The 24866-nt window shown below is 52.1% G+C and overlaps 1 protein-coding gene across 1 annotated transcript; it reads right to left on the bottom strand.

The window, feature by feature from the left end:
* Positions 1-6838: 6838 nt before the first annotated feature.
* Positions 6839-23755, bottom strand: cog3 (component of oligomeric golgi complex 3). The gene is made up of 23 exons (XM_079731569.1): positions 23543-23755; positions 22737-22883; positions 22560-22621; positions 21973-22138; positions 21344-21418; positions 20563-20655; positions 19989-20114; positions 19812-19892; positions 19644-19687; positions 18822-18948; positions 17949-18040; positions 17138-17277; positions 14881-15041; positions 13323-13431; positions 12760-12878; positions 11771-11860; positions 10556-10676; positions 10071-10159; positions 9607-9741; positions 9287-9362; positions 9040-9167; positions 8391-8489; positions 6839-8005 (listed from the first exon to the last, which is right to left on the bottom strand). Exons 1-23 carry the CDS (start codon positions 23708-23710, stop codon positions 7976-7978), a joined length of 2478 nt encoding a protein of 825 aa, XP_079587695.1. The 5' UTR covers positions 23711-23755; the 3' UTR covers positions 6839-7975.
* Positions 23756-24866: the final 1111 nt, after the last annotated feature.

Below are 24866 nucleotides of genomic sequence, written 5' to 3'. Positions count from 1 at the left end.
GTGACGTTATGCCGCCGCCTGATTACCTTTTAATCCAGGCAGGGCGTGCGTCCGGAGAGAGGAGGAGGAGGAGGAGGAGGAGGAGGAGGAGGCGCTGGCTCCAGATGTTCAGCAGAGATAGCTCTGAGAGGAGAGCGAGCAGCTCCACGCCGCGCCCGGCCCCGGTGAAGACCGGTGGGTCGCACCGCGACACAAATCCACGCCACTGAGGAGCAGGGGCTGTGCGGCCCTCAGGAAGGAGCAGGAGGGGGAGCAGGAGGAGGAGGAGGAGGGGGAGGAGGAGGAGCAGGAGGGGGAGGAGGAGGGGGAGGATCAGGAGGGGGAGGAGGAGGAGGAGGAGGAGCAGGAGGGGGAGGAGGAGGAGCAGGAGGGGGAGGAGGAGGAGGAGCAGGAGGGGGAGGAGGAGGAGCAGGAGGGGGAGGAGGAGGGGGAGGAGGAGGAGCAGGAGGGGGAGGAGGAGGATCAGGAGGGGGAGGAGGAGGAGGAGGAGGAGCAGGAGGAGGAGGAGGAGGAGGAGGAGGAGCAGGAGGGGCAGGAGGAGGGGGAGGAGGAGGAGCAGGAGGAGGAGCAGGAGGGGGAGCAGGAGGGGGAGGAGGAGGAGCAGGAGGGGGAGCAGGAGGAGCAGGAGGGGAAGTAGGGGGAGGAGAGGGAGGAGGAGGAGGAGCAGGAGGGGGAGGAGGTGCTCCGAACGAGATCCAGTAGGCTCATCACAAGGCGACTTAACAGTGGAAGATTTCACCGTCTCATCAAGCATTAGCTGGGCTCTTTCAATAGGATAGCAGATGTTATATCGTTAGCCTCATAGCATAATTGCCTAAATGTTATTTCTGAAAAATTAAGCACTTCTGATGCTAAATACAAGATGAACCTTAAAACATGACTACGGCAATTATGCTATGAGGCTAACGATGTAGTAAAAATATATTAATACATTCACTATAAAGGTTATGAAAGGGGTTGGATCCAAGATTTGTTAAGAGAGATAGAGCGGGAAAGAGCGGAATAGAGCAAGATAGAAAAATCAAAATCATCCTTCCAACACCTTTGAGAAAATCTGCCTATATATATTTTCCAATTCTAACAGAACCGTGGGTTCTTCTGAAGGTTCTCAGAAGGGGGGAGAACCTTCTGAGAACCTTTCCCCCCCCCCCCGGTCAGCCATTTATGAACCCACTCGCGCCTTTCAGAGTCCAAGGTCCAACATGCATGGAGCTCCTTCTCTGATGTGCTCTGCTATTATTCTCCATTTTACAGTGGCCTTATGAAAAATAAATCCATAATATACTGCCATTCAATAAACAGGCTGAGGAGAGCATAATTCAGCCTGGAGCTCTATTGGAAATTGCAGCAGAATCAATAGTTTGACTTCCACTCTTCTAATGTAGTTTCAGCAAAAGGGGGAGAAACGCTGTCTTCGTTTCAATTGGTTGAGGATATATATAGACATATATCTTATATTTTTTAGCTAACATTTCCCGGCGTAAGTGCAACGCTTCTGACATTTCTACTTCCAATGTTTTGTAGCGTTGGTACAGATGTAGAAATGAAAATATCCTGTGTGGCGCTTGCAGTTGAACCGCTCATTCACTTGAGCTCTGAGCAGTTGCTAGGGTACAGTGGCGCACGTACAAATAACGCTCCTCTTTTAATTACCTCCAAAGGATTCTGTGTTTGGATCAAACCTTGTCAGGCACAGTCAACACATCTGCTTTACTGTGCAACAACATCACGACAGACACACACACACACACACACACACACACACACACACACACACACACACCTCTTCCTATCCACATTACCTCATGTGGCCTGCCTTGTGTTCACCCTGTGAGTCAAGGTTTCCCACACTGAACACACACCTGGCTGTTGGAGCAAATCATTCTGTGCAGACGAAAGCGCTGTCGATGATGATGATGATGATGGTGATGATGATGATGATGAAGGCAGTGCAGCCAGCAGAGGTACAGGGAGAGCTTTGATTACACACATGAATGCAGTAGTGTGTCTGGGAGTTGAGAGGAGAAGTTGCCCACACGTCATCTTTGATCACCTCCTCAGGGTGGGGGGGATACATGATTCAAGTTCCAGGCCGTGAATTTGATTTGCTTGAAGCTATTGTAAAAAAAAACCTCTTTAAACACACATTTGAGACTGCATGAGAATTCAGTTTTAGTATCATTGCGCCGTCAACCTCAAAGTATGCTAGCCTGTGTTGCTAAGCAACCCATTCGCCGTCTTGAGGAACTATATACCCGGGCGGACTAGTGATGATTTGTTTTCAATATATAATCGCACTTGAGGTTGCTGCTGTGTGTTTATGTGGTGAGATATTACTGGGGAGTCTCCGGTAACCATTTAACTAACCGATTCATAACAGCACCAGTTCACTCGAGGCCTCGGTTCTCAGCGAATTCAAAACGGCGAGGGGGAAGTCCTAAAACCTCCTCCAAATCACGATAATCCTCGGCCTCTCACGGCTCGTTGAGAGACGAGAGGATTGATTTTATGACAGACAGGTGTTCCGCTGAAGGTTGGTGGGTGGAGAGGAGGACGAAGCTCTCCAAACGACCCTCGAGTGTTTTAAAACGGCAGAGAGATCTAAGTAATCGAGGTCACGCCGCCGGATAAAAAGGCTGTTCACTTGTTTAAACTTCTTTCATGCTGGTGTTAACTCACGGTGAGGCATTGAGCCTCCCCTCCATTCAGCAGCATCACCCTAACTGGAGCCACGCATAAAGGAGTGAACGGAACAGGGTGTATTTACTGTGCTTCAAAGTCTTCAATAGAAACACCTGGAATTGCTCAGGCTAATGGCGAGCACCTCTTTTTCTAAATCGGTTCAAGCCTGGAGGGGCTTCTCTATTTACCGACTGCGATTATCAAAGGAGACGTCTCCAGAACGTATGGACATCGGGGCATCTGGGCGGCATTTGATGTAACCAGAGGGTGAGCCACACACAGCAAAACCACAGGATGGTTTTCCAATTGAAATGGCTTCCTGTCTTCCCTTCCACAAAATTGGATAATCATATTCCTCTGACAGAAATTGCTGCAACCTTTAGAGAAATATGGGTCCCGCGACTGTTGTGTTTATACGATAACGGCCGCTGACATCCAGTCTTCAAACCCAAAAAATAAAATGATAATAATAGGTTATATACACCATCTGCATCCCCGGGAAGCTGTTAAGTGTTTTTAAAAGCCATTATCCTGATGCTAAAGTAATTTTGAATTAGTGTTCCAATGGATGGCGTCCATTATCATAATGACAGTTTTATTTTTCTGGAAAATGTTATGGCACTGTATCCTGAAATATGGAGTTTCAGAGTGTTGACTTATTCATGAGGCATAAGTTACCTCAAAGAGAATTAAATAAAATATGAAACTCTTTGTCACCCCCCCCCCCCCTCTCTCCCTCCCTCCTCCCCCTTCCCCCCTCCTCCCCAAGAGGCCCTCTAAAAACATGAAGCCTGAGTGCGAGCCATCCCTAGGTAATGAAGTGCTGGATTCAATCAACAAGGCCCTTCCAACTCCCACGGCTGGCTGGGAGAAACCGCAGAATCGTTAACTAATCTAGACAGGATAAACTGGAAAAACATGCCGTTTTTTCTCCTTCTCCGCATGGTTTCAAATTGGAAGGACTCCGTGAAGCGTTGAGGACAATCTGGGAAGGTTGACGCAATGCTTCAAACGTGGTTTCCAATCTCGGTCACTGAGACCTTTCAGAGGTAATGTAGACAAAGAGAGCGACGACAAAGAGAGAGAGGACAATGAGAGAGACGCTGGCACGAAATAAACTACAAACAGGGCCTTTTGCGATGCAAATACTGACTACAATGTCACTCCCTCTTGAGGCCCAATCAAAACAACACTCATCAGACGAGCCACCACGTCAGCTTGGTAGACATTTCCCACGAGGACTCCCCAATTACCACACTAACCAGCGCCCACAGATACCAGTTAACCAGCGGCTCGACAAACCCACCGAACGAAGTGAGATGCTCACACCTACAGAGCCAGTTCTGAGCACAACAAGACATGCCTCCACCACCCTCCTGACCACCTTCCAGCCGTGTGTGTTTCTGCGTGCAGCGGTGCACGTAGCATTACGGCACGCATTATATATGGAAATGCATGACCTTTGTGGGGCCTCCCCCACACCTGCCCCGCGCTTTCATCTGTGTTCCACCCTGACGCGCGATGTCACGGCCGTTATCAGCCGTCTCACCCGCGAGCCCGTCCGCCTATCGGAAGAAATCCTCACAGATAGAGACCCAATGGCGCTCAGATCAAAAGGCTGGAGTCGCTCTCGTCTGTTGTCGGGTTCCGTCGTTTAATGTTTCCTGATTCAATTCGTTGCCGTTTAAAAAAAAAGAAAAATCACAAAAGATGAAAAAAAAAAGGCAGCTCTTTTTTAAATCAACCACCAGGATCTGGGGTCTTTCGTAATGTCGGGGGGGATCGGGCGTTTGAAAGGAAACGGAGGACAACTTTGGAGCAGGGTTGGAGACATTCAGATGAAGACTAGAATCTGTCTTTTATCTTCTGAGTCGGATGCAGAGGAAGCAGAGGCACGGTGTCTGGAGATCAGGTGCTGGGAACGGTTTGTCACCTCTGTGTCGCGATGCCTTAATTAAGTTAACAGCGCAGCACCTCGACATCGCCGGGGCGAAGCCATATGCTGCCGTCTCTCCCGAGGCCCACCGCGCTGCCAGGAAGACACATCGCTCCCTGGGCGACACCGGGTGGATCAGACAACTTATGAGAAAAAGGACTCAGGAATATGGAAATATATTGCCTACACTGACCAAATGACTTTCTCCATAGTTATAAGAAGTCTCTGCCATTAGTTTGCATGTGTACTCACTGTAACGCCTTTAGAACTATTGGTCCAGAAGAGAACCTTCCTGACACTATGACTAAGCGATCAGTGCCATTAAACTGTGTTAAACACTATGTTGTTAAACACCTCGCTGTTCACTTAAGCGGTTTAAAGCCGTCAGTCAGTGATGCGGTGCTGTTGTCATAATGACTTCTCCTACGTGCTCCTACGCGACGAAAACCTTCTACTCTGTCACCAAAACGCACAGGTTTGGTGTGATTACGGGTCCATTAAACCATATCCCATAATTTCATTAGTCGAGTGATTAAACCAGTGCCGTACAGTGAGCGTCAGATGAACGTCATTAAGAAGCAGGTATTAGGAGGCCACTAGATGAAGGTAGAGGTGCAGGTATGGGTGATATCACGTCATTTCATTTGACTGCTTCCTTTACCACTGAGCTCTTCAACAGTCGCTTTCATCCGGTGACTCACAGTACACTGTTGGAGGCAGGCAGGCCATTAGGGTGCCTTGCTGAAGGCTGCATACAGGCGGAAGGTGGAGTTTGAACCCAGAACCTTACTCCAGGCTGGGAGTCAGACCCCCTCACCACCGATGGACCATCCTCCCCCTAGATTCGGTTTCGGCAGTATCTGCCATCAAAGGTAGAAATGGTGCAGACAAAGGCAGGGGGAAGCAGCTCAAAGTCTGGGGGTGAGATACTTCCACAATGTCTCTCCTCCTGCCCCACCTCTGTTACAGGGTGAATCCCCCTCTCCTCCTCCAGCTCTCCTCTTCTTCCTGTCCTCTTACAGGGTGAATCCCCCTCTCTCCTCCTCCATCTCTCCTCCTCCTCCCCTCTTACAGGGCGAACCCCCCTCTCCTCCTCCATCCCTCCTCTTCCTCTCTCACAGGGTGAACCCGTCTCTCTCCTCCTGCTCCTCCCCTCTTACAGGGCGGACCCCCCTGTCCTCCTCCTCCATCTCTCCTCTTCCTCCTCCTCTTCCTCTCTCACAGGGTGAACCCGTCTCTCTCCTCCTGCTGTCCTTTCACAGGGTGAACCAGACCCTGACTCTGCTCGTCTGCTGCTGCTTCAGCGACTCTGAGGCTCAGAGGCGACGCTAGAGCTGGCGAGACGACCAGCAGCAGCAGAACATCCACCCCCACCCCTTCCTCCTCCACCTCCACGTCCTCTCCACCCCCTCCTCCTCCACATCCCCCCCCCCAGGTCTTGCGGGAGTACAGTGCAGCTCAGCGTGGGGGCGAGGTTTCGCAGTCGTCTGGTGTCAGCTAACGCCGTTACCACCGTGCTTATTGAATTACCGCAGCATGACGGAAGGTTAGCCGCTAATTGCAGGACATTCTGTCGGCCGAGGTGCTGTGGGGGGGGGGGGGGGGGGGTTGCATAATAAGCACCTGGATTCCAATGCCCCCCGACTTCTCTCCCTGCATCAATATAGCCAGGGTTTAATAGGGTGCAGACTCCCGATGATGCATTATGTAAGGCTGGGATCAAAGCAGCGTCTGCTCTGTTAAGTAGCGGAGCGGTGGCTTCGGCTCCTGTAAGAAGCCTCCGTGTGACACCTTTGTCTTTGCATCCCCATGCAGCACCCACAGTCAGCAACTACACCCGAGTTATGCTTTGTTGGGGTCTTGTGACTGTGGTGCTGCTGTCTCAGGTGAACTAAGTTCAAGGCTTGAAGCCAGACATAAAAGGGCCATCTAGGGAAGAAGTCTGCCTTGCTCCAGAGATCCCGGTTCCTCACCAGTGGTTGTCAAAAGGTGGCCTCCTCTGGGAAGGTCAAAGGTCAATATGTACTTCTTGTTCAGACGGCGCAACATGGATTGGGGATGAAAGCTCGACCCCTCTTTTGTCGGCTGTGGGGCTTCCTGGGTGAGCCAACAGAATTGTATACCTGGTGTGTTCGTTTGCAAACTTATTATGGGTATCTGCTCAGAGATGTTTCTAATGTAAATATCTTTCTTCATGGAAAACAAAAGACGCAGACAACATTTTGTTCCAACTTTTTGGGGTTTGTTAATCAAAAGGCTTCATAAATAGTTTGAGTATATACACCACTTTACATAGCAGAGGCCAGGTCAATAATGCCGCTTTCATATTAAACTCCTCTTATTCTATAAGAAAAGAAACCCATCAAACCAAGCATTAACTACTCATCATTTTCTTCGTTGCGATAGGAGTGCAAAACCTCCACCACCACTACCCAGCCCTGCTCAGACCGGTGACGCAGGACACGTAAAAACATAGAAAACATAAAAACAGACAAACACTTCATCTTCATCATCTTCAGCGGAACGGGGCTACATTCAGACGGGGAGGACTCAGACGAACAAAGCCCAGTCACGGTGACACGACGATGGGTCGTGGCGGCCGGGCGAGCGGGATCCTTCCAGAACTCTCTCCAGACGGTTTACAGATGAGAGGAGGAGACACGCGTTGCTGGCGGGGGCTGCTGCTTCTCCTTCAGCCCCTGAATCCATTAGGCGGCAGGCGGCCGCGTGCGGGCCCCTTATTGTCCATTAGCCGCCTGATGAAGGGCCCTTGGAGCATATACCAGGGACCCGCTGGAGGGCCGTTGTCCTAACCCGATTCACCCAAACCTCGCCCCCGTGGTCGACCCTCTGCTTATTCTAGTTTTCCCTTTTCCCTCCCAATAGAGTTATGATGTCAAAGTACATTTGAAACTGAACCGAGGAAAGACAAAAACAAAAAGCAAAAACCCGCCCCCCAAAACGAGAACCCGCCCCTCAGACGAGAACCCGCCCACACAGCAGACGTCTCCTTTGTGGGGCGTTCCACCGTCCCGGCCCGCGGTCGAACAGCACGGCCGAGCTCCCCGACCCGGACCCACACCCAGACGGCGCCGTGTGCGTCTGGTCCGCCGTATAAAACCCAAACCCCGGCCGCGTCGGTGGGGAACGTCCGGGTCCTCCTCGCCATCGTCTTCATCACCGTCCCTCGTCGTCTTCATCGCCACCGCCTCCGGTCCGGCGCCGCGGCCGAGCGGTCCTCAGAACCCCCCCCCACCCCCAACCCCAGCCCGGTGTCTAGAGGCTGGGTTGATGAAGCCAGCCGCCCTGGGCTGCGCCAGCCGCTCCGATCAGCGAGCGCCGCTGCGCCGCCGCCGGCTACTTGCTCACCGACAGCAGCAGGTTAACCTGCGGAGACGAGGGGGGGGGGGGGGGGGGGGGGGGAAACGGACGCTCGTTAGCACGCAAACCCCACCTCTCCCTCGACTCAGACATATAAAAACCTGAAGGTCAGAGAGTGTGTGTGTGTGTGTGTGTGTCTGTGTGTGTGCCTGCATGTGTGTCCACGCCTGAGGGGGACATGTTTGTGTGTCTGTGTGTGCGTTTGCGGGGGACGTTTGCGTGCGTGCGGGGGGACGTGTGTGTGTGTGTGTGTGTGTGTGTGTGTGTGTGTGTGTGTGTGTGTGTGTGTGTGTGTGTGTGTGTGTGTGTGTGTGTGTGTGCGACGGTACGTGTGTGTGTTCGTAAGCAGCGGGCTTCAAGGGCAGGGCGGCGGCGGCGGCGGTGGGCTCACCTGCTCCATGGAGGGGCAGGCGATGATCTGGAGGTCCTCCCCGCTGTACTCCTCCAGCAGCAGGGCGTGGACCTTCTGGAACACCTGCTGGATGTTGTTCTGGAGGGCACCACCACAACAACAACAACAGAAAAAAAACAAAAACAACAACATTCGCATGATTGCGTCATGAAAGCCGCAATCAGCGGTGGTGAGCCGGCCCACTTTGTTTTGGTTAAAGTGTGTTTTGATTGAGTCTCACGGTTCTCACGCGGGCCCGGATCGCATGAGAACCGTGAGACTCAATCAAAACACAATTTAAAACAAAACAAAGTGGGGCAGATGACTGAAATTAGAGAACAAAAAAAAAAAAGACATAATAATGCATTTTAGCACCCGGCCCCCACCCCTTGCATGATCTTGTTGCCATGTCAACGGTGTAAATTAGTTTCTCTCGTCGAGCTTCACTTAGCCGCCACTTGGACGGGGAACAAAAGGAGAGGACAAAGACTCCTATACACACACACACACACACACACACACACACACACACACACACACACACACACACACACACACACACACACACACACACACACACACACACACACACACACACACACACACACACACACACAGGATTAAGTGGGGCCGGTCTCGGGACACCCACCTTGACGGGCTTGAAGAGGATGAACTCGGTGTCCCTGTTGGCCAGGTACAGGGACATGCTCTGCAGCGTGGCCGGCAGCTTGCCCTTCATCACGCGGTAGGTCGCCGTCACCATCTCGTTGATCTTGGCTGCAAACAGTAAGAAAGACATGGCCGTACGAGGAAGGGCAGGGACTCCGCCCGACACAAACACAACAGAACACAGAGTGATATGACGGCCGTGTAAGGGGGGGGGGGGGGGGGGGTACCTGGCTGGGCCCAGGGCTGCTGGGACAGGTTGTACGTGGGCCCGCCCTCGATGGCCATGGTCTTCAGAGCCGCCACCTGGGCACAAACAACAGCGCTCAGACGACGCGGATCCATAACCCCTGAACAGAGCGCCCGCCCCCCCATCGATCGGCCTCGACTTGACATTCTCCCGGTGGAAATGTGCCACTTCCCTGTGATCAGCTCATTATCCTAAACTACAGTCTGCGAAGGTTAAAGACACACACACAGACACACACACACACACACGCACGCACGCACACGCGCACACGCCCCTCAGGAGCTGAAGGTCAGGTGCTACCTTGGCGAGCAGCTCCTCAAGGGTTCCTACGAAGATGTGCGTCTGCTGCTGGATGAACTGCTCACAGCTCAGCTTCAGGTACCGATCCACGTCCTTCTTAGAGTCAATGTAGTGCTCCTTGATCTCTGGGGTCCCCTGGGGGGGGGGGGGGGGGACACAAATGGGAAATGGGGGGAGGAGGAGAAATGGTTAGGAGGAGGAGGAGAGATGTGTGAGGAGGAGGAAGAGGAAGAGGAGGAGGAGGAGGAGGAGAGATGTGTGAGGAGGAGGAAGAGGAAGAGGAGGAGGAGGAGGAGGAGAGATGTGTGAGGAGGAGGTGAGATGAGAAGGAGGGACATACACACACATACATATACACACACAGACACACACACAAGCTTTATGGTATCAAGTGTCGTTTGCCTGAGCAGGGGTTGCTATCAAAGCCCAGAAAACGTCTGGCTGGGGAGGAGACGCGCTCTTACCTCCAACAGGAACTCCAGGATGGCGTTGTGACTGTTAAGTCGGAAGAATTTGGGAACAGCCTTGGGGTTGAGGATTTTGAAGGCAGCGTCTGAAAAAACAGAAAAAAAAGGGAGGCGGAGAAAAAAAAAAAGGAAAAAAAAAAAGAGTAACAGGATTACATGATGGGCTGGCGAAGCCTGACAGTGCCCCCTAGTGCCGCTGGGTAATAATAACCTTGGCAGAGCACCGGGGAATGGGAAGGGAGGGCCATGTCTACCCCCCCTTCTCTCCCACCCTCTCTCCGCCCTCCCCCCACCCTAACCCTCCCTCCTCTGTCTCCCAGAGTCTTGTGGTTTATGTACATTACATGCAGAGACTCTGAATGGCCAGTCCTCCCCCCCCCCCCCCGGACTTAACGGCGGCCCAGTGAGCGTTATGGGCGGCGGTCACTTAACGACCGTGACGAGGTGACGGGCGCCGCCCCGCCGCCCGCCGCCGGACTCACCTCGGGTCTTCTTCAGGTCCAGGGAGATCTCCTTGATGGCGAAGTCGGTGTGGAACGGGGCGATCTGCTCGCGCATGATCAGCAGGTGTTTGATCAGGAAGAGCTGCCCGTCCACCTGAGTCTGTAGAGGGGAGGGGAAGACCTCTGAGCGGACCTAGAGCTGACCTGAGAGCGGACCAAGAGCGGACCTAGAGCGGACCTGAGAGCGGACCTGGGAGCAGACCTAGAGCGGACCTAGAGCGGACCTAGAGCGGACCTAGAGCGGCCCTAGAGCGGACCTAGAGCGGACCTAGAGCGGACCTAGAGTGGACCTGAGACCTTAGAACAGACCTGAGAGCAGACCTAGAGCAGACCTAGAGCGGACATAGAGCGGACCTAGAACAGACCTGAGAGCAGACCTAGAGCGGACCTAGAGCAGACCTAGAGCGGACCAGAGACCTGAGAGCAGACCTAGAGTGGCCCTGAGAGCAGACCTAGAGCACACCTAGAGTAGACCTAGAGCAGACCTGAGACCTGAGAGCAGACCTAGAGCAGACCTAGAGCGGCCGGTAGCTTCTCTGAAGGCCATCGCTAAGCTAACCGCGTAGCGGGGGATACGAGAGAGGAGAAAAGGGGTCATTCTTTTCTAGGGGGGCGATAAGCCGGGATTAGCCACGGGCGCATAACGGGGACGCGATCGATGTGGAGCCAAAAGCGGGCGGCGGCCCACGTTTGTTGTTTTGCGACTGCCCTAAACGGCGGTAAAAGACTCGAACGCTGGAGAGCCGCCATGAGAGTAGCCCTCCGGAGACGACGAGCTACGTGCGTTCTGGGCGCGGCCGGCACCGCTGATATCGACCGTGGGTTTGAAGGTGAGTGGACCCAATAAACAAAGAAAGGAGAAGAACCGGGACGCTCAGTGGAGGGCGTGACAGCGTTCGTTAACGTCCCGGGTAAAAGACGATGCCGGGCGCGACCTCATTAAGGTGCCGCAGTCAAACGCCTCATTAAAACACTATCAGGCCGCAGAGAAACCCTCCAGTATCCCTGGTCTGGCTTATTTATTTCTTAGAGACAGCACAAGAGAGGATAGTGGAGGCTGAGGAGGTGGAGCAGAGGCCCTGCCGCCCCCAGACACCACAACAACACAACATGACAAAACGAAAACACAAGGCTCTGCTACAACACGCCGCTCAGCTACAACACTGCTAGAACACGAGGCTGTGCCCTGCTCACCTTATTCTTGAGGATGATGTCTGAGGCCTTGAGGAGCGACTGGATGCAGGCCGACAACGCCTCCTGAGATAAACCCTGGAACACGGCTCTCTGGGGAACACAAAGACGAACACAGACACACACGTCAGAACCACGGGGAACCAGCAGAGAGGGGTGTCCTCTTTAGGGTCGCCTCGTTAGAGAGGGGTCCCCTTGTTAGAGGGGGGTCTCCTCATCAAAGGGGGTTCTCCTCATTAGAGAGGGGTCTCCATGTTACAGAGGGGTCTCCTCGTTACAGAAGGGTCTCCTCGTTAGAGAGGGGTACCCTCGTTAGAGGGGGGTCTCCTCATCAAAGGGGGTTCTCCTTTTAAGAGAGTGGTCTCCTCGTTACAGAGGGGTCCCCTCGTTAGAGGGGGTTCTCCTCGTTACAGAAGGGTCTCCTCGTTAGAGAGGGGTCCCCTCGTTAGAGGGGGTCTCCTCGTTAGAGAGGGGCCTCCTCGTTAGAGGGGGTTCTCCTCGTTACAGAGGGGTCCCCTCGTTAGAGGGGGTCTCCTCGTTAGAGAGGGGCCTCCTCGTTAGAGGGGGTTCTCCTCGTTACAGAGGGGTCCCCTCGTTAGAGGGGGTTCTCCTCGTTACAGGGGGGTCCCCTCGTTAGAGAGGGGTCTCCTCGTTAGAGGGGTGTCTCCTCGTTACAGGGGGGTCCCCTCGTTAGAGGGGGGTTTTCTCGTTACAGAGGGGTCTCCTCGTTAGGGAGGGGTCTCCTCGTTAGGGAGGGGTCTCCTCGTTAGGGAGGGGTCTCCTCGTTAGGGAGGGGTCTCCTCGTTAGAGAGGGGTATCCTCGGTAGAGGGGGGTCTCCTGGTTAGAGGGGGGTCTCCTCGTTAGAGAGGGGTCTCCTCCTTAGGGAGGGTTCTTCTCGTTAGAGGGGGGTCTCCTCGTTCAAGAGGTCTCCTGGTTAGAGAGTGGGTGGGGCTTGGGCTGGAGGGCGGGGCTGGGGCCGGGGGCCACTCACGTCGATGCAGCGGTACAGCTTGGAGAGGCAGACCAGCGTGCGGCGCACCGTGGGGTACCACATGCCGTGCAGGTCGGCCGGGGAGATGGACGCCTGCATCCGCGACGCCTCCGTCACGCCTGCCGGGAAGAGACACAGCAAAACAACGTATTAACACTAACCACGCACCGGGAACAAGCTGAGACGTGTTGGTGGTATTACCAAGGCCAGAGGTGTTGGGGACATAAACAAAGTGAAACATTATCCAGGACGTCATCCAGTGACGGCTCATTAGCATAAAGAACCAGTGTGTGCCGGAGCCTATTGATTGGACGAATCCAATGATAAATAAAACCGCTGTGCATCATGGGATTTAGCGTGGGTATAAGTGGGCCCATCAGTTGTATTCCACGGTGCATTATGGGAATCAATTAGTGCACTACATAAGGGAACCAGAGTTGTACGCTCCCATTTTGGACAACACTACTAAAATGGTGACACCCTAAATAGGGAACTTTATGGGGGCTCAGGTGGAATGCAGCCACTGAAAGACAGGATGAGGAAACCAAAAGGAGGTGTCGTACTGGTGGTGCTGCCCCGCCGCGAGCCGGGATCTTCCAGGCGGACGTCGGAGAAGGAGGCCTCCTGGGACAGCAGCTTGATCTGCTCCTCCTTCAGGCTCTGGGCGATCCTCTGTGGAGCCCCAACACACCGCCCCCGACCCCCGTTAACGACGTTAAGGAGCAGAGCAGAGGCCAGGCAGGGGTTAACGTGGAGAAGGAGAGAGAGGGAAGAGGGAGGGGGAGCAAGGGGAGAGAGAGCGAGTGGCGAGGAGGAGAGAGAGAGAGAGAGAGAGAGAGAGAGAGAGAGAGAGAGAGAGAGAGAGAGGAGAGGAGAGACCACCGGATGAGGAGGAGGAGAGAGAGAGAGAGAGAGGGGAGAGGAGAGAGGGAGAGACCACCGGATGAGGAGGAGGAGAGGAGAGGAGAGAAGAGAAGAGAAAAGAGAGAGAGAGAGAGAGAGAGAGAGAGAGAGAGAGAGAGAGAGAGAGAGAGAGAGAGAGAGAGAGAGAGAGAGAGAGAGAGAGAGAAAGAGAGAGAGAGAGAGAGAGGGGAGAGGAATCATCATCAGAGGAGGAGGAGAGAGAGAGGGGAGAGGAGGAGGAGGAAGAGGAGGAGAGAGAGAGGGGAGAGGAGAGAGAGAGAGAGAAAGAGAAAGAGAGGGGAGAGGGACCACCGGATGAGGAGGAGTAGGGAGAGGGGAGAGAGACCACCGGATGAGGAGGAGGAGGAGGAGAAGAGAGGGGAGAGGCACCACCGACTGCATCAGGTGCTGCACTGTCTTTATCTTTCAGCTTTTAAGCTTCAATGTTAACTGCCGAGAAATTGAAATCCTTGAGGTCTTACTGCCGTCTCGCCCTACAAAGAGGATATAAAAAAAAGAGACGCTCGTACCGAGAGTACAAATCACGCGGCCCGGTGTCCTTTATATCGACGTGTCCAAAACACACCGCCACTTACTTTGTGTTTCTCAAACGGGGACAGGAATCCATTAAAGTGGGCCAGTGTTAGCGGCCGACGGCCCGCTAATGTGGTTCCCACGCCATCAATGATGCATGGGCATCGCAACGGCAGCGGCACATAATTAAGCTAACTATATATAGTCCAGCGAATTGTTATTAATATTTGAACAATTAAGAAGAAGCAGTGCAACAACATTACCAGGAGCCGGAGGCAACGCTGTTTCAGCGCACAAAAGCGTTTCTAATTGTCGGAGTCGCCCCTCGCTGCTGTGCAAAGAACTAGGCGTTTGTTTTCTTCAGGTTATTATTTTTTAAAGCTGCTTTAAAATAGGACTCGAGACTTTTAAAGACAGCGGGCAGAAAACAGAGGAAGCAAGAGCAACGGTTTTTGTAATAAACAACCGGGGGAAACATCCCCCCCCCCCCCCGTCGAGGAGTGTTGCGTTCTGCACCAATGATTTACGGCCGCGTTCTCACAGTGCATTTCCCTCACTAATGGCTGACGGATGGCTTGGGCATCGCAAACAAACCCCACTCAAAGAACGGCCCCTAAATCTGCCCTGCAGCTCCCCTAAGAGCTCCGCGGGACCAGGGCGGCGGCGACGGCGGCGGGGGCTTGCCTCCATCATCTCCAGCTTCTCTGGGTAGGCCAGGTCTCCGGGCGCGGGGTTGTACCCCGTGATGTCCGTCTGGATGTAGATGTGGGTCCGGTACACCAGCCTCTCCTGAACGTCCTCTAGCATCTGCTTGACCACCGCGTCGAAGGCCCCCAACTGGCCCGCTGCACACACACACACACACACACACACACACACACACACACACACACACACACACACACACACACGCCAACGCACACACACACACGCCAACGCACACACACACACACACATACACACACACACACACACACACACACACACACACGCCAACGCACACACACACACACACACACACACACACACACACACACGCCAACGCACACACACACACACACACACGGGTAAACAAATGCATGCCGACGCACACACACACACACACACACACACACACACAAGTACACACATGCATGCCAACACACACACACACACACACAGACACACACACACAGGTACAGAGATGCATTCCAACGTACACACATGCATGCCAAAACACACACACGTGTACAGACAGGCATGCCAACGCACACCCACACACACGCATGCCAACACTCACACACACACACACACACACACACACACACACACACACACACACACACACACACATGCCCACACACACACGGGTACACACATGCATGCCAAAACACACATGCACACAAACGCATGCCAACACACACAGACGCACACACACACACGGGTACACAGATGCATGCCAACGCACACCCACACACACATGCATGCCAACACACACACACACACGCACACACACACACGCACACACAGACAGACTAAATCAAACCACCTCCGGATGGGGAAAGTCTTGTCGGTTGTAATCAACCACTGGGGCCGGCAGACGCCATTGTCTTATTTATCTACGCGTGTACGGGGTAATGACTGCTGCGTGCTCGCTGAGTGGCGTGCGTGTGAGATGAGAGGAGGCCAGCAGAGGTCAGGGAGACGGAACGAGGCCCCGGTGGGAGGCATCATTCACTTCCAAGGTTGACCCGATTGAGTTCTGAATGAGTGACTGGGCGGGACGGGAGATTACAGATTAATTTAGAGCGGGATGAGAGGCGTGTGTTGGCGCTGCCCCGGTGACAAACCGCCCGGCCTCCGTTTAGCCGAGACAATACACAGGCGTCCTCATGCATCACCCTGCAGGGGAATTCAAATATGCACGTGATGCGATTCCCGCGTGTGCCTTAAGGGGGCAGCATACTGCTGAAAGAAGTCGGTTACATTTCGGTCAGCCGAGACAGAAGACGTCCTTCGAAGAGAAAGACGGATTTGTTTTGAACTCTGTGTTTTTTGTTTTCGGTCACAGACCGTTCAGATACGGGGTAATCTGATCAAAACACACGTCCGCATTGCCGTCATCTGCGGAAAATGTGAGGTGCGAGATTTATCGGAAAATACGTTTATTTACGGCCAAGGTCAATTCAATTCAATTTTATTTGTATAGCCCTTAATCACCATTACAGTCTCAAAGGGCTTAACAGGTCAAATATTTATGACACCCCCCTTTACCCAAGGCCCCACAAGGGGCCTTGGGTAAAGGGGAAAAAACTCACAAGGGGCCTTGGGTAAAAAGAAAAAACTCCCTTGAAATTAGCAAGGAAGAAATCTTGAGAAGAAACGCATAGTGGGGGATCCCTTCTTCCAGGGATGGTCAGGAGTGCAATGGGTGCCATAATTGACATATAGGTCAGCTTCGATTAGTTTCCTCTCCATGATCACATTAAAGGTCCCATGACCTGCCACCAGGTGTGGTGTGATTAGCCGTTACAAGCCGTTTTGAGTCAGCTGACTGCTTCATTTTAAAACACCTTGAGCAAACACTCATTGCACCGCCCATTGACCGAAGCCTGTCGATAGCCTCCTCCTTCCCCCCCTCTTATGCACTTAATGTATTGTGTACGTCCTCGTCCTTAAAAACAGTACTTCTACTGTTCCGACAGCGATATATTTTCGTTTTTCATTCTTCTGACAAATGTACTTATTGTCAGACGCTTTGGACAAAAGCGTCTATTAAATGCCCTAAATGAAAATGTCAATGTTCAATCAATTCAAATAATTCAAAATAGAGAAATTAAGAGTCGCAAAACTGGTGGTGAAATCTACACGAAATGCCCTAAATGTAAATGTGAATGTCCCGCCCCCCTGGAGTGGATCCCTCCCCCCCCCCAGTGGTGGCGTGGGGCGTCCCGGGTTGTACCGTTGTTGTGGACGTGGTCTTCCAGCATCTCGTTCTTCAGGATGCCGCAGAGCTCCGACAGCGTCTCCAGGTGGATGACGTGGATGATGAGCGGCCGTAGCATGTCGTACAGCGACAGGCACAGCTTCTCCAGCAGCTCGCTGAAGGGGAGACACACACCTTTAGTGCACGCTTTCAGAATAAAAGCGTCGCTACTGATTAATAAGTACAATCAAGTTGAGTGCATCAAAAGTAGTTGAAGTGGGTGAGTACTGCTCCTTTAAGGGGTTTGATGTGCATGTAATGCCTGCTGTCGTCTGACTCCTCAACACGTTGGACGTGTTTGCTTAGTAACGCAACACATCTGCTCAAATAGGGGAATGATCTGCCGTCTAGGACTCGCGTCGATACTTCACACACACGCCTGTGTGTGAGGATTCAAATGCTAGTAATTTGATGGCACTGATCAGATAACAGAGCCAGCCTGCGTCTGAGCAAACAGTAAGGTTCACTTAAGGTAGGGGGGATAGAGAGAGAGAGAGAGAGAGAGAGAGAGAGAGAGAGAGAGAGAGAGAGAGAGAGAGAGAGAGAGAGAGAGAGAGAGAGAGAGAGAGAGAGAGAGAGAGAGAGAGAGAGAGAGAGAGAGAGAGAGAGAAAGAGAGAGAGGGGGGGGCGAGAGAGAGCGAGAGAGAACGAGACAGAGAGAGATCCAGACAGACAGACAGACCGAGAGATAGAGAGAAACAGACAGACAGACAGACAGACAGACAGACAGACAGAGACTGAGAGACAGAGACTAGTTGGCAGGCAGTAATAGGGTGGGGGGTCTTACTCCAGGCGGGGGGAGGGTCTGCTGAAGAACTCGTTGTAGAGCTGGTGTTCGTCCTGACAGACGTGGACCATGAAGGCACAGCCACTGCGGACCTATCAGGGAGTAGAGGGGAGGAGTCACAGAGTTAATAAAGTTAATAAGGTCAGCGGCTCTGGAGTCGTCTACGACAGCAGCACACACACACACACACACACACACACACAAACACACATGCCACAAAAGACAGAGTCCTGTTGGGAAATTAAAGACATTTTAAACATATCTAGGCACGCTATCTGAATATTTAGGCGATGTTCAATACAAACAAACGTTGTACTTTTAATACGGGTTATTGAAGAGCAGGTCAGGCGTCAGGCGCCCATGAGCGAGATGCCCTCTAGAGGTAGACAGCGGGAATTGAACCCGTCACACAAACAACCTTTGACAACCCCCAGGCCAACAAGACAGGACCCTCGCCTGCATGCTCGGACGGACAGCGACCGGTCTTAAAACCATTCCGCACCGCGTCAACCCCTTTAAAAGGGTCCCCCGACACGCCACCAGGCGCGAGTGGGATCAGCCCGTTGCGAGCCGTTTTGCTAACCTGCCCCTTATGACATCACGAGTGGGCGTGTCCACCTAGATGCGCGCTGGACGGATCAGCCTACCGGCCTGCCCGGTGGACTGCAGCAAACGTCGCTCATCTATCCGTCACACATCTAGGTGGACACGCCCCCTTGTGATGTCGTAAGAGCCCGGTTTTCAAAAACGGCTTGCAACGGCTGACCACACACACGCGCCTGGTGGCATTTCACGGGACCCTTTAAAAAGACGCCAACGACGAGCGCTGTGTGTGATGCGAGCGCTAGTCCCAGTGAGGCTGCAGGGTCTGACCAGGGCGCAGTGGTCCTTGCTGCTCTGGCTGGTCAGGTCGGTGATGGTGGAGGTGATGCTGGGGCTGAGAAGCCTCTCTCGCTGGTCCAGGTAACACTGGTGGACCGCCTCCAGCAGGTTGTGGTACCTGGGGGGGGGTACGACGACATCGTTAGGGGCCACGCTCAATCAATTCAAATAATTAAAGAAATATATAGAACGGGCTCCCTGCAGATGAGCTCACCAGCTCCCACAAAAGACTCACTTGTTCAGAGTGCACCTCGACTCTGGTTAGCCTCCCCCCTTACCCCCCCACCCCAACCCCTATTACACACTGAGTGTTTGTTATACGTCCCGGCACTCAAAGTACGCGCTCATTGTATGTTGTACGTCATTGCACTTAAAAACACTACTTTGCATCGTGTAGCGCCTTATCCTAGCTATCTTTGTTGTATACAGGGTACGGGTCAACCTAGTGATTGGTTCTGTGAACATCCTTACTGTACAGAAAACGATATATTGCCGTTTCTGTTTCTTCTGACAAATGGACTTATTGTAAGTCGCTTTGAATAAAAGCGTCTGCTAAATGCCCTAAATGTAAATGTAGATCAATTAAAATACTTGAAAATATAGATAAATAAAGAGTGGTCAAACTGGTGGTGAGTCTAAACAAATCAGATCAGGGGATGAGGAGGACTTAACGTTGGGCTGCCGAGCCGTTAAACCCATTTCTCATCAAGGTTTTTATTCAAAACGACACGGAGGCGTCTGCTCCTCTCGGTACGAACGGAGGAGCAGAGGTTATGGATCTGATGACCTCTGATAAGGAGCGTCTGTACGTACTCTTGGATCTTGTCCGCCCGTTCTTCGATCTGTTCGATCAGCGTCTGCAAAGCAAAGGCGTTAGCAACAACCGCTTTCAGCCTTCAAACATTTATGGGCAAAGAGAGATTACAGGAGAGAGCGGAGGAGGAGGAGGGGAAAAACTAAAGGAATCGACATTGTGCTTACTCTGACTTTGGGCGCAGCTGCTCTGAACTTGACGTAGTACAGGGTGAAGGCATTGTCTGCGTTGGCCAGGCCTAGAGGGTCCTGTGAGGAGGACGGAGAGTGACAGCTTTGAAAACCCACCGGAGTCGAAGCGCAGCACTACAGTGATGACTGCCAAGCCAAAGCGGGCCGCCTTACCCGCTTGGTGAGCTGGCTGGTGAGGTTGTGCAGGGTGTTGACGATGTGGCTCTTCATGAAGTGCATGGCTTTGGAGAGACACTGTTTGAACTTGGCCAGGTACACCGGGTAGTCCTTGAAGTTGGGCTGGGGGCGGGAGGGGAGACTTCTGGGTGAGATGCTGCTGAGGGACGCTTATGTAACGCGGGCTGTGTGCGATAGAGCTTGTACGTCAGAGTGCATCATGGGATTTGTTTTGGGGCGATACTCCGCCGTTCCCTGGTGCCTCTGGGGAGTTGCGCTGCTGTTAAATCCGACAACAACCTTGATATACCGTCCCCAAAGCTAGCAAAACTTTGTTGTGCCATGTCCTGCTCTACGACTACACACTGCACAACACTGTGGCAGTCGCGATAATTACAAAAGAAATGACCAAAATCCCATCAGTACCCCTGGCCTTCCTAGCTAAAAAATTGGGTCATTGTTTTGTTTAAATGTTTCTAATTAAAGTCAGATTTTTAACCATTCTGTGATTGTTAATCTACAACATAATGCATAATATGAACTATTAATTTGAAAACAGCGCTCTACTCACATGTGAAGACACGTACTCAATGCAGTCGTCCAGCTTGGACAGCATGGGGATGAAGCCCTCACTGTTCACTGACAGCGAGGGCGAATTCAACTTCTACAGACAGACAGACAGACAGAAGAGGGAGAGACAGGAGACGGTGGGGAGGTGAGTGTTGTCTGGCGGTGCCAAGCCGCTTGTCCCCCAGGATGCAGTTCGGTCTGTGTGTTACTGATTTAAAGGGCGAACCGTCACGCCGGGTTACTTTTTGTAATATCAGTGATTACCGTTTCAAAACGCCGCCGTCTGCAACATCAAGTCAGTTTTCACAGGAAGAGAAGAGCACGGACCCATTTACAGAGCAGTCATGGTCTGAAAGACACCGGTGCCTCTCTGAAGGCTAATGAAGGGTCTGAACCCGGGGCCGGGACGTGGACTAAACCAGTCCAGATAACTCACGTTGAGCATGGAATCCTTTAACAGAGCGGTCCTATCAGGGTACCCACAGCCCTGACATTACCATGGTTATTAGATGGCTCTGATGAGTTCTCCAGAAAAACCTGCGGCGTGATGAAAGGCGTGGCGCGGACACCCTGGTTTACGCGAAATTTACATTTTGAGGTAAGCCCCTCCCTCCTTTACTCGTGCGAGTGATTGGATTTTTGTGCGAATCATCTACGTTAGTAATCTTGGTGCACTCCCGCGAGTGAACAAGCGGCGTGAATATGTGCTTTTAGCGGGAACGCACGGTAAGAAGATGAGATGTAAATGTTTCAGCAACATCGGGCTAATGAGGAGTTCCTACCGTGTTGATGTTCTCCAGCTCGTTAAAGTAGGAGAGTTTCTGCTGGATGCTCTCTGCCAGGTCAACAAGCTCTGCCTGCAAACAGAAGCACAGCGAAATGAAGAAAACAACAGAGGGACCAACCACACACAGAATGTATTCTGCCGATGTTGACAAACTGTGCGCGTTCGTTTCCATTACGATGCACATCTCTCAAACAGCAGATTAATGTCTCTCAGAACCGACAACCATAACTGAATCCATCCCAGAAAACAGAAATGAACAGCCACAAAACAGCCGATACACTGACTTCTATCCATCTATAAAGCATACGTTTTAGCACTGTGGCATGAAAACGGTTTTAACTTTGTTTAGAAATCGCTTACAGTACAAAAGTGAATGGAAGCAGAATGTACACTACAATACAACGTCATGAAAACACAAATATGCACACAAAAAATTGAATCAAGTTAAACACACACACAGCCAAGGCTACCTGCCTAAGAGCAAGACGCTCACAGTCAAACAAACTTTAAACCCGATGACAACAGGGAACATACAGCAGAGCTCAGCTGACAGCCACGCCCCTAGCCCCCCTCCCTAGACCCCTCGCCTCCCTCCCTCCCCCCCTCACCCCCTCACCCCCTCACCTGCTCCTTCAGCAGTTGCTCGCAGGCCTCGTGGAGGGTGCCCGTCTTGTTGGAGACGAACAGGTACTGCTTCTGGAGCGTGTCCAGGTGGTCCAGCGCCGCGTGGACGTCCGCCAGGATGGCGTCGCACTGCTCCTGGTACGAGTGGAGGTGCTCCCGCGTCTTCCTGGGGACCAGGACGATCAGAAGCCGTGTGGTCAGCGACGGACCGGCCAGTGTGCGCCTAGTTTAGCGCTGAGCATGAGGTAGCACAAAACACTAGGGAGGCCATTGTCATCTATGAGGGTGAGATAAGAACCTTATTCCATGCCGTACATGAGAGATTCACCTGTTGCAGCGGCCCATGGAAAACAAAAAGATTCAATAATAAAATAAAGAAATGTATAGTGTTTCCAGCATGCGTACATAAAAAATAATAATAATCACAGTGATTACGATGCCATGCCATAGGGGCATAGATGTACACGCCTGAGGTTAACAGTTGAGGCTAAAAGGCTCCACTGTTGTTAACCGCCATGTCCATCGGAACACGCGCTTGACATCCTCAGCGTGCTTTATCGATCAGCATGTCGGACACGATGGCCCACCTGTATTGCTCCCCCTCCTCCAGATCCATCTTCGTCTGCAGGTTAGCAAACCAGGAGAAGAACTGCGGAAGAGTAGAGCGACCACATCCGTGTTACTGCGGCCGTTCGCACGGCGAGGCACCAGGCCACGCCGTGTGAACGGCCGTGACCCCTTCGTCTGTGGGTGTGGAGGCTCACCTGCTGGGCGGTTTCTATCCGGCCGTTCTCCATGTCCAGCATCTGGAAGCCCTTCAGCAGGACGTCCTCGGTGGAGTCGGGCACGGTGGTGCTGAAGGAGGAGTGCAGCGAGCGCGAGGACAGGCTGCACAGGTCCTCGATGGGGAGCTGGAACACACACACACACACACACACACACACACACACACACACACACACACACACACACACACACACACACACACACACACACACACACACACACACACACACACACACACACACACACACACACACACACACGCACGCACGCCTCGGTTAGACGGGTCAGGAGGTAGAGCGGGTTGGCTGGTAACCGGAAGGTTGCTAGTTCGATCCCCGGCTCCTCCTAGCCGAGTGTCGAGGTGTCCCTGAGCGAGGCACCTGAACCCTGACTGCTTCTGACCAGCTGGCTGTCACCCTGCGTGGCTGACTCCGCCGTCGGTGTGTGAATGTGTGTATGAATGGGTGAATGTTAGGCGGTATTGTAAAGCACTTTCAGTGGCCACTAGTCATAAAAAACGCTGTGTAAACGCAGTCCTTTTACCATTAACCAGTTTCCTCTTTGCAGGTTGGCAACATTGGCGACCCAACGTGGAAGAGTCTAATCTCTCCACTATCAGCTGCGATGGTCTGGGACCAGTACAGTACCATAGCCACCAGGCACAACACAGCCACGCTTTTAGAGTGGAGGATGAACTAATTACAGACATAACGTTGTAAATACATGGTAGGCGACCCAAGTGGGGAGCTGGACATGCATTAGGACAGGGCTTAGCACGTCTCACCTCCGATGGGACAGGCAGGGTCTCCGCCGCGGCTCGAACCTCCGCCACCGAGTCGCTCTGCGCGTCCGTCAGCGGGGCGGTCGGCTCGCCGCGGCGGTCCCACAGCGACAGCTTCTCTCGCACGTCTTTGTCCGTGATGTCCAACAGGGACGGATCCGAGGACGCCATAGCTTATTTCGTGCTCGGACACTATCAACAACGTCAGCAGCGGATGGTTACTTCCTGTTCCGGGAAAAGGGGGCGGGGCGTGTTTAAAGCGCCGCGTCGTGGGTTCGGAGGGACGGCGTCTCGCGACCTTTCTGCTCTGGTTGTGAATGGAGGATCTGACCAATCAGCGGGACACAGGTGGGCTAGAGAAGCGGTCAAATACGCGCAAGAATATGTCCGTAAAAGTTGTTATTTTCTCTTTCTTCCCCATTTATTGTTTTAGATATGCCTATGGTATCTCAAAAAAAAGTCGTTCAAATAATAATAAAACAGCCAAAAAAATTGAAATTACAATATTATTATTACAATATAACAAATGTTATTATAATATTAATACTATTATTGTAATTATCATTAACATTATTATTATTAGCCTACTTGCTAGAGTTTGCGTGTATCTGCGGGACAGCCCCCGTAGGAATAAAGCGTGAGAGTGAGTGGTCCTCTATAATATAATATGCTGCATGCAATGCAGATGGTAGGCTCCATTCAGAGCTGGAGAACAATAATGTAAATCAGTCAAATATCCATCATTGCAATAGATGAATTTATCTCGGTTGGATGGGGATTGACTAATCGTCCGAGTTTCACTGTAACCCATTCTGTACAGTACCAGCAGGGGGTGCTATGGGACGTTCGTTTCCTTTCCCTTAATACATATTTAATACATAAAATAGGACTTTTTAATAATGTTAGAACAATAACATTTATGTCAACTTACGGTTGAGGCCACTTCTTCAATAAAACTAAGTTGAATATGTTTGTTCAGGTTTATAGAGGCTTTCTTATTGTTGGCTGTCACGTTGAGAGAGAATGCAGTTAGTGGAGCCAAAGATTGGCTCAATGTCCTGCACCGCATCCAATGTGCTATTTTAACTGTTTGCTGCCATTCAATGTGTTCGTTATTTTAACTGTTTGCTGCCATTCAATGTGTTCGTTATTTTAACTGTTTGTTGCCATTCAATGTGTTTGTTATTTGAACTGCTGTGTAACAGCCTCCATAGCAAAGAAGACCAAAGCTGTACATGAGGGACTCTTGATTGGCAAAATACAACAACACCAAAACTAAAATGCAACTGGTTAATATTAAATTTTCCTCTTCAGCGTCTCCATTACT

This window comes from Pollachius pollachius (genome assembly GCF_949987615.1).
Source record: "Pollachius pollachius genome assembly, chromosome: 3".
Classification (NCBI taxonomy): Eukaryota; Metazoa; Chordata; class Actinopteri; order Gadiformes; family Gadidae; genus Pollachius; species Pollachius pollachius.
Note: the sequence above shows the minus strand (reverse complement) of the source record. Positions and strands in the feature narration are given on the sequence as shown.

Coding starts and splice junctions, on each gene's coding strand:
- cog3 (XM_079731569.1), bottom strand. CDS start 23,710: ATGGCGTCCTCGGATCCGTCCCTGTTGGACATCACGGACAAAGACGTG. Junction 22,884..23,542: donor CCCTGCCTGTCCCATCGGAG/GTGAGACGTGCT, acceptor TGTGTGTTCCAG/CTCCCCATCGAGGACCTGTG. Junction 17,278..17,948: donor AGACCCTCCCCCCGCCTGGA/GTAAGACCCCCC, acceptor TCTCCCCTTCAG/CGAGCTGCTGGAGAAGCTGT.